Source organism: Zophobas morio, unplaced genomic scaffold (assembly GCF_036711695.1).
Source record: "Zophobas morio isolate AGI-343-1 ecotype UQ-CSIRO unplaced genomic scaffold, CSIRO_AGI_Zmor_V1 ptg000203l, whole genome shotgun sequence".
Lineage (NCBI taxonomy): Eukaryota > Metazoa > Arthropoda > Insecta > Coleoptera > Tenebrionidae > Zophobas > Zophobas morio.
The window spans coordinates 123,936-139,024 of NW_026972307.1; the positions used below are offsets into that span (position 1 = coordinate 123,936).

The window sequence follows — 15,089 nt, forward strand, 5'->3', positions numbered from 1 at the left end:
TAGCTCTCGCCACGACGACAGACCGGTTCATATCTCATATAGTAAAGTTTGGTATAGAATGTGCTTAAAATTAGCAGTTTAATTTGATAAGTTGGTTGTTAAATCTTTAAGTCTTCCTGTCTCAAATATACAACCCAGTTATTAAAAGTCCTTTAAAAATAAGATATATCATCCAGTCTTGCTACCCAGTAAAGGTAGCTCCACAGATTAATACTTATAATTAATTAAAAAAATAAGAAGTAGTTCGTCGCTAGAATGGTTTTAATGCAAACCCGCATACTTTGTAGAAGTTTAGTTCACGCCTCCCTACTTTTGATCTTAACTGTTCTTTTTTAGTTCTAAGTCTTTCTGTTTATTCCCATTTTTTTAAATTTTACCATATTACTTTAATTTATCATATATTTTTTATTTACCAAACGATAATTTCGATTAGTTTAATGCTATTTATCTTCAGTGATTATTATGAACTTATTAAGAGTTACACAACTGTTTCAAGCTAGGCAGCACGAATTCTGTAAACGCGGCCCTTGGCGGATCCCCGACTGTTCTTGCTCTTAATTATAACACTGTTGCAACTGTGCTGATAGTTCTGAAAGATTCTAAAATTTCTAAAAATAAAGCATAAACATAAAAATTAATAAACCTGGGGTATTATGTAGCTGCCGGAAATCACCTGGTGTAAGCATACAATATATACTTTATACTTTGAAGTTAAATTTTTTACTAGAAGCTTAAACGACCATCTTTCAACAATTTCAATTGGAGTTGACTTAACAATAAACTTATCTTATATATATAGAATGGACAAACACTGTACAGTAACATAACCCAAGCAGAAGCGCTAAGTTAGCTAAACTAAGGGGTTTTTCTGTTTAGTTGGTGAAGCACCGGCACTATCTGCACACTTGAGTAACTCAGTGAGTTGATGCTAATCCGAGATAGCATCATGTGGAGACCAACGGTGGTTTAGTCTATAGTTTGTTATAGCCCCAATGCGAAAATTGCAGAAGATAAGCAGTCGACTTGAGTTTTTTTTTCTCTCCAATGCTGGGTAAAAAAGAGAACTAATAAATAAACTTGAACTTTTTCAGATGCAATCCAGGGCTATATACTACATTAAAAAAAATAAGTTGTAATTCGGGTGCACCTGGAAAGGAAGACTTGACTGTATAGTTTAGAGGTTACAGTTAAAGTTTAGCGCTAATAAAAATTGCGTAATTAATGCTTTGCGAGTATTTAATGGCCAATATCTATGTACCTTCGGAAAAAAAGTAGTTTAGTAAAGTAAAAATCTGAACTCACTAGAATGATTGCTGTATGAGTGTGATATAGTGCTGGTATATAGAATGCTGTGACTAGTGTCTATGTGTTTGTACTGTGTTTAATAGTGTTATTTACTAGTATATACTTATATATGCGGTGAGTGTCCTAGCATAAGTTTGAAATTAATTTAAATTAGTTTTGGCTTTTGAAGTTTCAGTTGCTCTTTGTGCTTAGATTTTATCGTGAAGCGCACGAAAAAGATCGTGCCCTATGTAGACGCGCTTCGTCTTGAGTTAGCCCTCGCGTGTAAACAAACACTAATTAAATTAAAAAGCTTTATAACCTGACAAGAAACGAAGGGCGGGCCTACACAAATAAATGCAATTAACTAAAGTGCTTCAATAAGAAATAAATGCTAAGCTTCTATGTTAATTTTAAAAATTTGCTAATACTAGTCGATATTCAGCAGCTCTTTAAACATAACAAATATTTAGCGAATTCTTATATATTGAATTACAAAAAAAAACACAACCTTTTCTTTTGATAGTAAACAGTAAAGAAATATCATTTGTGTTTTACTAGAAGAAAACTTTGCTATGAGGCGAATTATATTTTCTTGCTTTTATTATGTTAAGGTTTATCATATTTTTGCTTTCATAATATCATAGTTAAACCGATAATATTATATGGGTTACTTGCTTTCTTTATAAAAAAAATTTGTATATTAAAAGTATTCAGTCTAGCGTTTACTAAATTATTGTTTTAAACTTTGTAATCTCTATAAGGACTTTTGAAGGACCCATTCATTATAATAATCCGAAATAATCCAAATCTAGCGTCAACTATTTACTTTAAAATAAAAACTCTATACAAGATCAGCTATATTTAATATAATCTAGCTTGTTCTAATCGCATTTCGTTGTGTACTGCGACTTAAACTGCCGTGGGGGGGGGGGCCATTTGTACCATAATACTAAAATAAAGCTTTTTTTCCGTTCTTTTCGGGCAGCAGTCTAGTAAAGGGACATAAGTTATTTAATTTTTGCTTCCTTCGGATAATGAAGGCATTCTAAGAGGCTCTCCTTAAAAAAAAAATTGTATACTGATCTTTCGATTAGTACCGCTTTTATTTAATATAATCTTTCCCCTTTTGGAAAACGCGCTTATAACATGATAGAACGTTAAATACCATATAAAATGATGTCAAATTAATAAAGCGAGTTGTAGTTAACATTAATTAACGACTGAGTTCTAAATTATTGCTTAAATTAGAAAATTTCAGTTTTATGGATCAATTCTCTAAGAGTAGTAATATGCTAGCGTTTCTCCCAAAAAAAAAATTTCATGATCCGTATAATTAATATACCTGTAGTTATATATATTCGGTATTCACTACTGCCTGTACTTAAAAAAGAAAAATGAGAGTTAATAAAAGCGTAAACTATGCATACTTCAGATCGTGGCCTTAAAAATAATGGAGCTAGAGATAGAGTCGACTTCAGTGAGCGCAATAAACATATTTAATAATAATTACATTATCAAGAACCGCTTAGTCCGAAAGCTACTTAAAAAGTAGGTAAATAGGTTTACGGAGGCCTACTAAAATGTTATAATACACGAATTACTTACAATCTACCTTTATGGCCTTTAAAAAAAATTAAAAAATTTTATATATAGAATGGGGATATAACAAAGTTAGAATTACGATAAAAAACCTTATAAATTAAAAAAAATATTTAAAAGAATGACGGTGGCTTAAGTAAAACTTAATTAAAGGTTTGCAAATCCTATTTTGGCATATCAGGTAAACTATACTATTAAACTTTGGGTCAACAATTTTGTTTTTTTTATAGCTACAAAATTCTAGTTTCGGCCATAAGATAATCAGTTTTCTCTAAATTTAGGGATAAAAGATATTTTCTGCCCCTGCTGCAGTGCATAAATTGGAATGACCTGAGAGGTAACGTCATTTCCATTAAGACAGAAAAGTGTCGTAAATTAAAAGAAAAGTATGGTTAATAAAAATTAGATATTCAACCTTATTAAATATTTAAAACATGTTAGAACAGAACTAAAAGCAGGGAAAAAATCCCACCGTGAAAAGAATAAACACAAACCAGGTCGCCCAAGTTCATGCATGCAGTTATATCTGCAGAAAAGGCAAGAGTTTATCAAAAACCCTTGCTTGCGAACTGAGAAGATCGCGGAAAAAAAGACAGGACAAGATTACGTAATGAAGGGTTAGGTACTCAGCAATTTTAATGGTGCTATGTACTATTCTAATAAAACTAAACAAAAAATGCAAGAATTTAAAAGGTTTCAAATTAATTATTTTCGTTATTAGTTTATGCATAGTTAACCATTATAAAGTTGAGAACACAAAAAATTTGCTAGGGAAAAAAAAACTACACATTTAATTCTGTAAAATTCTAACAAGATCTTATGTGGGACAATTTCAATACAGAGAGCAATTTTTCAAGAACTGAGAAGGAACATAAAATCTACTAAAAAAGCACACTTTATATAGTTTAATTCTTCAGCAGTTGTTTAAATAATCATTAATCATGGACTTTTATTTAATTAACCAATCTATGGCTCTGAATAAATAAACTGCGAAAATTAAGACCGATGGCATCAACGATTAGAAGTTTATTGTAAGAGCATAACCATTATTCGTACAACCAAAGAAGCTCGTAAAGATGATTACCTAAATTAATAAATTTTTACCCTCCTGATTTTGGGCGTCTAACAGTTAAACGAATTAGCTTGTGACCATCCTGTTTTATTCTTTCTTACCCTAATCCGAAAGCAGTTGACAGCGCTCATGGGAGACTTAAGCTAATTAACTAAGTAGTATATTTTTTGTTCTTTAGCTAATGTCCTATCACTTAATTTCAGAAATATACTAGTTCGCATATCTTCTTTTTGTTAATAAATTGAGATTGACAAAAAAGAACTAGTATAACTAAGATTAATATACGGGGGAGATAAGATTAACTAAATAGCGAGGGGACTAAACAACTGTGAGAGACGCATAAAGGAAAATAAAAAATTAGGGAAACATGTGCCGACTTTAAGATAGAAATACTCTTTAGTATACCTACACTCTTAAGTTTCCTGTACTCGCATAGCACAATTATAAATAGGTTAAACCAGTCTTCTTAAACATACAGTTTTTCGTATATAATATTTATATAACCTATATTAAATGTAAAACATATATTCAGTAGTTAAACAAGAAAGTCTGTCCCTGTACAAACGAAAAGTTAGAAAGTTAGCATGCACCCTGCGTTGATTTCTTCTCTTTAACGTTTTATACTGCCTCGTAGTAAATGTATAAAAATACTTTTGAACGTTATTTATAGTATCTCTATGCTCTGCCGGAATAAACATTAAAGGTAAACTGTCTAAAGCACTTTACTGGTTAAAACTTCGGGTTAAGGTAAGGTTAGAGTAACAGGTTAAATACGTAATACCGGGTCTGAGAGTTGTCGTCGTAGCTCAGCGGTTAAGAGCGTTGACGCGCATACTCGAGGCCCACCGACGCGGCTCGCCCGGTTTTTGATAGTCCCGTGTTTAACTCGCCCTCATAAATTCTAATGGGGAGGTTGACCATAGCAATTAAACACCTTTCCTCTTTGGGTTGTGCGACACGCAATGACTGTAAAGTATCCAAAGTAAGTTTGGTCATGTACGTTAATAATACTCATTATACCTTAAGTATAAATTATTTTCAAGTATTGCTAATCAGTGAAGGTTCAAAATTTTTTAAAGCGAGATAAATATATCTGAAGATTAATTTTTGTATGGTAATTTAAATTTACTTTTATTTAGTAAAGGGCTAGTCATAGAGAAATGGAACAAGGTAGCTGTTAAAAATGCTCTTGATGATACCGTGCAACTTCTGTTGGTTAGTAAGTCATTGACCTTTTAAAATTCTTCGTATAAACTGATTATTACTTTCTTTTTTAACTTTATAAGAGTAAAACTTCTGGTGTTGAGCGGAAATACTTCTTAGAAAATTTTCACTTTTTACTCAACAGTGTAGCTGTGTTAATTGCTATTATCTCTCTTGGTGAGCTATAGTTTTCAGCTTATTCTTTTTGTTGAAAAGGTTTACTTAATTTTTTTGTTCTCGCGAAGTTTGCAAAGTTTTATGATACCATTATATGACTTAACTTCTACAATTTTTTTTATTTTCCTTATTTAAAAATGAAGCGTTACTAACTTTGATATTAATATACTTCTTACTATTCACCACGCGAAGTTTGTATGGGTATACAAGATATATCCTTTTGTTTATATAGTTAGTTAATTTTCTGACACGTAAAGATTTTTTGATATTTATATAGGAAATTAAATATTGATATCCCATATACTTTTAAAATAAAATAAGATAAAGCTTTAGTAATTTTATAAAAGGTAAAAAGAAAAAGTTTAAATTTAAAAATATATGTAGTTTATTTAAATTGGAGCCTTTTTTTTTTAAATATTACTTATATTGATGATAATTTTTTTTCAGTGTTATATAATTTATATTAAGTTAGTACGTAGTTTAACTTTAATTTTTATACATATTGCAATTTTTTTAACAGGTTATAGCTATTTCCACTCCGTTATGGAATTTCCCCGAGTGATGACCGCTTGTATTATCGCGTATTTTGCGCTTATATCAATTGCTCAATTATTTTCATGGTATGTAATCCAAAATAAAATACTGATCGCCGCATTCCGCAAGGTGAGTAATACTTGAAAATAATCCTTATTAAACATTTTCTTCACCATTGATTATAAATTTAATTTTTAAAATTAAGCAAAAGTATTTTTTCTGTGAAATTATTATTTTATTTTAGGACATGTTTTCCGTATCCACAAAGTTTAATCCAAAAGAAGCAAATTATTCTGTTATCTTTACTAATCTTAAGAACAAAGAGGAGCATAAAGACGTCAAAAGTGTGCGTTATATATATAAATAGTAATTTTTCTTCCGCCATCGTTTAATTTTTGGCAGATTGGACAGTTTATTGACGTTGAAGGCCACGTGCATAAGGAATCTCTTGAAGCTTTTTTGAATAATTTGTTTACAAAAACTTTTCCTGAGTGTCATAAGAAGAAGTTATAGAATCAAAGAAATAATAAAAATATATTTAATTGCTTTTTAATATAAAAGAAAGTATTTCTTTAGCCTATGAAAAGCTAAACTAGAAAACTTTCGTTAAATAGATGAACTGTTCTCCACAGTTCTCTAACGCCGTCGTTGCTCTACTGCTGTATGAGTCAATCTGACCTCGTTAAACGTGTTTTTTGATTAATCTTTAGGAAAAATTGATTTTTATTATAATATAAGAAAAGTTATAGGTGTATCGGGTTTTACTATTGTAAATTAGAGTTTTAATAAGGCCGAAATTTTTAAATTTATTAAATAACTTACACGTATATAGAGAATCTCATATTTGCTAGCACATACATAGCTATATAATAATTTAGTTCTAAGAAATCGAGCTACATAAGGTAAGTTAGAGTGTTAAGCAAAGGTGATCTTGAAAAATATTCTGGAAGTTATTAGATAGATAGTTTTGCGTGTATAAAGGTTGGTTAGCTTCGTTTTATCATGAACAAAACTGTATTTATAAAGATTAGGAGTTTTGTAATATCGCGTTTATTTCGGTGAAAAGTTTACAGGGAGCGAAGTGGGGAGGATCGGTGTTAATTGTGCAAGTTAACGAGTAAAACTTTAATTTTTTATTTAATGCTTTTGAGTTTTGAGCAGGGCAGTTGACTAGCATTTTTAACGAAAGAATCCTTAGTGTTTGTTACAAAGAGAAATTATAGGGTAAAATTTAATACGTTCTTCGTCTATTTCTAAAATAAATAATAAATTCCTCTTATATTTAAATAAAAGTATGGCTTGCAGTTTACAATAGTTTCTGGTGTTAACTTTTTCATAGCTAGACTTGACTATTTTAAAACCGTACTTATTATTTCTATATTTTTTATTAGACTTATTATCACCTTACGTATGTATTGTAAAACCTAACAGGGCAAGTATGTATCTACGTGGAATAATCCATAAATTGCGGTAGCCCTAATTAAAAAAAAAGGCGCGGTTTTGATTAATGCTATTGATTACATTCATAACTCAGTAGGTCGTGAAAAAAAATTTAATTATTTATATGTTCAGAAAGTCAAAGTAACTATTAACTAAGTAACATCATACTAAAGAGGGCGTTAAACCCACAGAAGATGAACAACGTTTTGATAATGTTTATGACAGTTAATCGACATCATTTACTTCCTTTTAAAAGAAATTCTATTGAAGGTAGCCCACGTCTTCCAGGAGCAGCGGCCACACCGGAAAGTAAAAAAATTGTATAAGAACTGTTACAGGTGCTCCCCATTTAAAGACCAAGTAATTGCAGAATCTACCAATCTTTCCAGAATCAAAGATATTCGAATTCTTCACGACCATTTACATATTACAAAGATAAGCGCAAGAAGGAGGAGTCCAAACCTCTCGCCCCACTTCAAAAACAGCAACGTATGGATTACTGTCGGAAATTTTTGGGGCTTTACCACGATAATGAGAGAGAAGTAAAGGAGTCCTTCGTTACTGCAGAGAAAACCATGGTTCTTTGATCCTCAGGCGGAAAAAAAAAACAGTGGTGGCGCCCTCGGGGTGAACCACCAAAATGCGAGAAGGTCATCCTCAACCAAAAAAAAATTACGGTCATAATCATCTGGGATCTCAAGGGATTTTGATGGTAGACTTTAAAGAGAGGGACACACTATTGTAAATTGGACGTATTACGCAAGTTATTTACGTAAACTGCTTGATGTCATCGAAGGAAAACAGAGAGGAGTGCTTAGTAGAGGTGTGAGGCTTCTGCACAATAATGCTTTAGTTCATACCGCTGGAGTTGCTAAAGCTGCATTTCGTGAGTGTGGTTTTATTGAACTGAACCGGCCGCTTTACAGTTCAGATCTTGCCCCCAGCGACTATTCCCTCTTCGCAAAACTGAAATTGGGCTTAAGGGAGAGAAGATTTAAGAAATATAGTGAAGTAAACTTGGCCGATTATGCGCAGAAAACAAAACATCCAATCATTTTTTGAGGTTTAAAAAAGTTAATTTACCAATATAATGTGTTGAAAAGCAAGGAGATTATATTGAATAATAATTAAAAAATCTTTATTAATGTCGTTTCTAACATCTTTAGGCCGGGAACTTTTGAACCGCACCACGTACCCCTCACAGAAGCTCAGAGATGTCGTCGAAGCTCACTGGTTAAAAACGCTTGGACTAAAGCGGTGGGTTCATTTCCACTGACGCGGCTCTCCTTTCGGTCCTTGACGGTTGCGTGTTTAAACTTGCTCTCATAATATCGAAAAGGTCATAAGCACGAGCTCTGCCATGAGCTAGCAAGATTATTTGTTTGCGGTTATCTGCCTGTTAACTTAGTGTTAGGTCCTTCATATATTTTCGCTACCCCGTAGTTTACACAAAAATTTTATTACCGCAACGTATTAAAAAAAATATATAGGGGATAGTGTTAACTTTTATAAACTCCAAACATTCCAGAACATGTTTCTATATAAATTGTACGCGAAGCTTCATTCGCTTATTGGATCAATTTGCGTTTAAGCTTTTAAATGAGTGACTAATAGATTTAAGAAAACATTAAGTGCCAATATTTGTTTAAAAATAAAGTATAGTGTAGGCAGACAACTATTAATCACGAAATTACAAGGGGGTGGTGGTGCTACGATTTCTAGGTAAAGTAAAACAAGTGCCAAAAAAAATTTTAACTTAAGTTTAATTACTGTTAATCAAGTCCTTGCTTGAAAAGTGACCCGATAAGCGATCATTGCCAGTCAGACTTACAGCTTTATGTATTGAACGCATAGCATCTTCCACAAAAAAAATATACTACCTTTCCTTATGGGCAGTTTTAAATAACTTTGTTCCATAATTTTTTAAGTTTTTAAGTTATTTTACTCTTAAAGTAACGCTCACTGATTAGTGATTTAACGAAAAAATTCAGGAAAAAAAAAAAAGAAAAATCATTACAACTTAATTGTTAATATAATCATGTTAAAATCTAATTTTCAGAGTTGCCATCTGCTTGTAGATAAATTATTCTTTTGCTACACAACAGAAAACTATACAGTTTTTATGCAAACCTAACCATTTTCCAAAACGTTACTAAATAAAACATCCCTCTCACAGCGAGCAAAATTACCAATTGTTGAAGACCCTTAGACTACGCCATGCGTTCTTAAAAAATTTAGTCTGAAAGTTATAATTAGGATACAAATAATCTGTAAATAATCATTAAGAATAAAATCTCAAATAACAAGAAATTTGAGACATAAAAGTTCCGTGATCGGGTTAGTTTAAAGATAAGTTGAATAAGTTTAAACAAGTTGAGATTGCCTGCCTTTAAAAATCTACTATTTAATACCACGTGCTCTCTGGAAAGATAAATTTTGGCAGGCGTAATGCACCAAGTTGATTTATACTCTCCTTTGTAACTATAATTAGAATTCTATAGTTTAGTAGTAAGAACGATGCGAAGTGGGAGGCTTAGAATTAACAACGTAAACATTTTGTTTTTGAGGTCTGAGCTGTACAGCTGACCGAAAAGGCGCCTCATTCCATCCATTTTAGAAAGCCAAAACACTCAAAGGGTGGACGACCACGCTAAACTACCACTTACTAAAACAGTTTAAAGATGTAGATCCAGCTGTCCTTGTAGTTCAAAATTAAGTGTATTGCGCGGAAATCAAGGTCGTGAACGCGCTTTAACTGACGCAATTTTTTTTTCCTGTTTATTATGGTTGCTTACATAACCTTACCCTAGTTGCAAGGCTGATTTTTTAACTGTGATTATGGAAGTGGAGCTAACCAGGGGATGTGCAAACGTTTAACGGGTAATGATTTTCATCGCTCTGCTAGCAATGAAAATGGATCGGAATTAAAAAAATGTCACCATTATAAATCTTTTATGTCACAGACCTAATACTCTTACAAGGATATATTTTGGTGTTTAAGTTGTTGTAAGTTAAGTAATTTAGCATACTTGTGTTTATTATCGAACAACAAACATAATAACATTAGTAATAAAAACCAGAACCTTTTTTAACTATTAGTATGGAAGCCATAAATAAATTTTTAGCATCAGGTTAAATAAAGATTAGAAAGCTTGAGTTTATTATGGTTTCTTGTAGTTCAACGTAAAAAAGTTATGTATATATATGTAAACAGTTGGTTGATTTTTTTTTAAACAGTGGTATCTCTATATTAGCTTGACATAAGCTGCGGCTAAGCGTGTGCTAGTTTTGAAAAGCATTCATTCATTTTTCAGCGCGTTGCCCTTTCGCTAAAGAAACCTGTGTTTAAGTTGTAGTGAGTTGAGTAAAGTAGCTTTATTTTGTTTATTAGTTAAAACTCAATTATTTTTTAATAAAGTTAAAAAGTTTTACATATTTTATGTGGACAGCTCACAAACGGTGTGCTCGCATTAAGCGATAAAACTAAGCATGCTAGTTTCAAAAAATATAAATTTTGCCTAAAAAGCTTTTCAAGTTTTTTGACTAATTTTCTAAAGTTGTTTGTTATGAATAACGTGGAATGCTTAAGTCGGGTGACTGAACTCAACCAAATTCCCAAATATATAGTATATAAAGGTTAATATAAAAGATTTAATTTTTCAATTATCACTTTTCTAGCGACCCCTTTCTTTAAGGCTTGCGTTATTACGATCCTTATTACTTCGTTTATAAGACTTTTTGCAAATTCCGTTGGCTTGGAAAATCCGTGGATGAAATTTTAACTAAAGAGTTCAAAACTAAAAATTTTGTATATTTTCTTAAAAGAAATTCTTATGCGCTGTATAATTAGTAACATTAAAAATAGCTTACTTCTGGTCGTGTAGCAATAAATGGTACTTCTGTACTCCCCGGCTACCAACTAAAGCCTAATGATCTTATTACTCATCTCGTTCATCGTCATGAGCATCCCACTACAAATCGGGCTTTGGAATTTATAACTTTTACTTCAAAGTTGATTGTAATTAATAAGCCTCCTTCTCTTCCTGTACATTTATAGTTTGTATATATTGTGTCTGTTTTCTAGTACCTCTTCCTAGGTTCATCCTGCTGGTCGCTTTAATTATGGTTCCGTAACTTTAAGATTAAAGGAAGAATATAATATCGCTAAGATTTATGGTAGAAAAAAGCTATATACTTTGTATCTTTGTGTTTCAATATCTTTTATTGCATACTTTTGAGTTAATTTTATAACGTGGTTAAGTTAAAGATCGCACTACTGAAGTTTCCCAGTAAATTAGTAAAAATACTTAAAAAGTGGTGAAATAGAAAGCGTTACTTTAAATTAAACCACCAGCCTTTCGCGATAGCCACTTAAAAGATTGACGTTCATAAAAAAATTTCTTTTCTTTAGTCTTCGAATTATTATTATATTTTGAGCAAGATTTTTAGGGCCATCGGAGAAAGGATTTACTGACTGTTTGTATTTGAAGTAGAGATACTCACGTTTTTACTTATCACGTATTTTAAACTAAATCTAACCTTGATGCACTTTTCAACTTCATTGTAGAAGAACATTTTATTTTTTTTCTCGTGTAAATTTTTTATTATTACTAACAAGAAATATTGAAAATGGATGTTAGTAAAACTTGAAATTTTTTTAATTCCAGAGATATTATTAAAGAACGAATTCAAAAATAAGGTAACTTGGATGAAAATGAAATCAGTAGTAGACCTTTTTAAAAAGAAAATTGAACCAAGCGCTCATAATTTTATTCACTTTCATCTCATTTTTTGGAGAACAGCAATTCCAAACTAGTTAGAATTTTTGCATAAATTATATTAATTTATAGTAAACTAATGAGGCTTTGATAATTGAATATTGTATAAAGTGTTTAGGTTGCTTGTCATATGCAACGTTTGTTTTTTTAGTACATTTATTTATAATCTCTTAAAATTTCAATTTAATTTTTTTACTGTTTTTGATTTCTGCAGCTCCCACTGCCGCAATTGATCTTTTTGTTTAAATTACTTGGCTTCAAGCCAGTCTGTATCCTATAGTTATAAACAAAGACATATAAAGCTATTCACCTCTACAATTTTATGGTAATTTTCATAAGTTCCCCGATTTAATACAGGGTTAGATCCCTATAGGAAAAAGACTTTTAAACCCAAAAAATTTTCACCGGAATTACCCAGTAACAGTTTATTAGAATGCGCGAATTAATACATCATCTTTGGTTTTAGCTAGTAACGGTAATTCTTAACCATATTCGCTTGGCTAAAAAGTTAATAATTTAATAGTTTCTTAAAATTAATACATAATAGTAAAACAAAAAGTTTTGAATTTGTTATAAAAAATATTAAAAATAGGTTTTCTATAACATTAACTATAAGTTATTTAATTTATAGAAAGCTTGTATATTTTATATTTTAGTGCTAACTATCACTTTTACTTATTTCAAGTGGTGCACCGTCTTGATAGACTCGCCTCTGGGATTCTCATCTTGCCTCGCACTAAAGAGCTTGCCGATCTTTATTTATCTGATATTTACCATCACAGAGTGGTTAAAATTTACTTAAGCTTAGTGAGAGGCCGTTTTCCGTATGCTTTATTATATATATATATATTAAATTTTTATTTAGACTATAAAATTTCAGATAATATTGTCTATTAGCACAGTCTATCTTGCTTATACAATAATTTTTTTTTTAGTTTATACAGATTATTTTTATTTAGAGACCATATTAGTTATTAATCTTTATTTATTTGATGCTTAATTTTTTTTAATAAAGTGAAACTCTTTTGGAAAATCATCGGCCTCTAACACTTTTATGCCCACGACTCGGCATTTCTTGCACAACTTCTTCAGGAAAAGAAAGCGTGACAAAATTTATTCGTTTGAATTTCGATGCCAGTAAAAATGAAAGCCTCGTGCTTTGTAAATCTTTTATGATTTTTCAATTTTAAAAAAGTTATAGATAATTAGAAGAGTACATTAAATTCACTTTTTAATTTTTTTATTTACAAATTTATTTCTATTATTAAAAATACTTTAATACTAAAAAAAATTTATATAAATTTTATTTACAGATAATTATTTAAAATTTATTAGATTTAACTTTTTAATGAAAATTTAAAGATTTAATTTTTTTGGTTATACAATTTATTTTTTTAAAGATACTCATAAAAATTTAAAAATAATTCTTTTATAAATAATAAATATTCTTTTTTTTATAATATTTATTATGAAAAAAAATTTTAAATTATTAGCACATAAAGTTTTTATAAAATACTTAAAGTAATAAAAATATCGTTATTAAAAATAATTACTAAAATATTTTTTTAATAATTGATTTAATTTTATAACTTTTTTTCTAAATATGATTAGCTTTTAATATTTTATTTAATTAAAGAACTTGAGAATTTTTTAAATTCGAATTTATTTTTTATTTTTTTTTGAATAAAAATAATTAATATAAAAAAACTATAACAATAATATTTTTCTTAAAAGTAATAAAAACTCCATAATTATAGTTAATAATTATTAATTGTAACAATAATAAATAAGTAATTATAATAAAATAAAAAAAAATAAATAACCTTTCTAATAATTATTTTAGGTCGACCAATCACCGGCCGCTCTCATCAAATTCGCGTTCATTTATTGGATCTTGGATTTCCAATCAAAAATGATCCGCTTTACGACGATGCCTGCTGGCTTCCTTGGAAATTGAGTGAAGTTTATTTTATTCTTGTTTTTTAATATATAATACTTTTATCAAAGACCCTTCGGAAGGAAATAAAGCGAATATTATAAAAACTCTTCACCAAAAAATTTATAATTTCGAATTTATTGAAGTAATTTGTCATTTTATATTTATTATTATTATTTTTTTTTTATTTTATTGTTATTATCAAGCCTCTTCCATTAACTATTTTCCAACGGCATTCTGAATTTAAAGATAACTTTTGCCTGCATTGTAGAGAACCACAGAAAGTATATTTTAATGAAAGTGTACGTATTTTTCTTATTTTAATATAAAAATAATAAAAAGTGGTTTTCTATGAAGTAGCGTTGATATAATATTTCCTTGTCGTTTTGTTTATTTATATATTTTTATTTTTAAGTAAATTATTATATTAAAAAAAATTTATTTTTATATAAAAATTATAAATTTATGTAAAGTCTGCTGTATTAAAAATTTCTTTATAGATATTTTTCATAATTGTTTACAATATTAATTATAAAATAAAAATAATTTCTTTTCAACTGTTTGAATATAAACAAAAAAGTTAATAAGCCCCATGTTTTCCACGTGGTAATATTGCGGAAGGTATCACCTGATAAAAAACCACGTGGCTATAATGGTCTACTCCAGCACTTTTTTACTTTGATTTTACAAGTAATTTTTATATAATAATTTTAGAATTCACCCAAAATATTATTTATTTCTTATGAATTTTAACATAATAATTATATTTCGCTGTTTCTTATATATTTTTCTAATAAATAAATAAAAAGCATTTAACATTTTATTTTCTTTAATAATTTTTTATTTTTTATAAGTTTTATTATTGTATTCATTTTTATATATTTGTATATATTGCAGCAATTTATATACTTGCACGCTTATAGCTACTCGGGACTCGCTTGGGCGTATAAATCGGCACTTCCAGGCTGGGCGGCAGGAGTCTCCGAGGGCGCCCTAAAAGAAGCCGTTAGACTTCTACTGGACGAAAATAATTCATGAATTTCATTTTTGTCATTTTTCATAA

General features: G+C 29.8%; 2 protein-coding genes across 2 annotated transcripts; both read left to right on the plus strand.

Annotated features, from left to right (window-relative positions):
• Positions 1-4,903: 4,903 nt before the first annotated feature.
• LOC135145918 (signal peptidase complex subunit 2-like) lies at positions 4,904-6,385 on the plus strand. The gene is made up of 6 exons (XM_064078035.1): positions 4,904-4,940; positions 5,098-5,173; positions 5,245-5,338; positions 5,859-6,001; positions 6,117-6,218; positions 6,275-6,385. Exons 1-6 carry the CDS (start codon positions 4,921-4,923, stop codon positions 6,383-6,385), a joined length of 546 nt encoding a protein of 181 aa, XP_063934105.1. The 5' UTR covers positions 4,904-4,920.
• A 4,403-nt stretch (positions 6,386-10,788) lies between these two features.
• On the plus strand, positions 10,789-15,064 carry LOC135145920 (uncharacterized). The gene is made up of 10 exons (XM_064078036.1): positions 10,789-10,948; positions 11,008-11,120; positions 11,178-11,357; positions 11,410-11,488; positions 12,776-12,914; positions 13,106-13,251; positions 13,934-14,047; positions 14,098-14,171; positions 14,233-14,310; positions 14,924-15,064. The coding sequence occupies exons 1-10, from the start codon at positions 10,879-10,881 to the stop codon at positions 15,062-15,064; spliced, it is 1,134 nt and encodes a 377-aa protein (XP_063934106.1). The 5' UTR covers positions 10,789-10,878.
• The last annotated feature ends 25 nt before the right edge of the window (positions 15,065-15,089 follow it).

Bases quoted from the DNA above. Each gene is read 5' to 3' on its own strand.
- LOC135145920 (XM_064078036.1), top strand. From the start codon at position 10,879: ATGAATAACGTGGAATGCTTAAGTCGGGTGACTGAACTCAACCAAATT. The intron at 11,489-12,775 runs GTAGAAAAAAGC...ACTTATTTCAAG, and splicing joins TAATATCGCTAAGATTTATG to TGGTGCACCGTCTTGATAGA. The intron at 12,915-13,105 runs GTATGCTTTATT...TTTTTAATAAAG, and splicing joins TTAGTGAGAGGCCGTTTTCC to TGAAACTCTTTTGGAAAATC.
- LOC135145918 (XM_064078035.1), top strand. From the start codon at position 4,921: ATGACTGTAAAGTATCCAAA. The intron at 6,002-6,116 runs GTGAGTAATACT...ATTTTATTTTAG, and splicing joins TGATCGCCGCATTCCGCAAG to GACATGTTTTCCGTATCCAC. The intron at 6,219-6,274 runs GTGCGTTATATA...AATTTTTGGCAG, and splicing joins AGCATAAAGACGTCAAAAGT to ATTGGACAGTTTATTGACGT.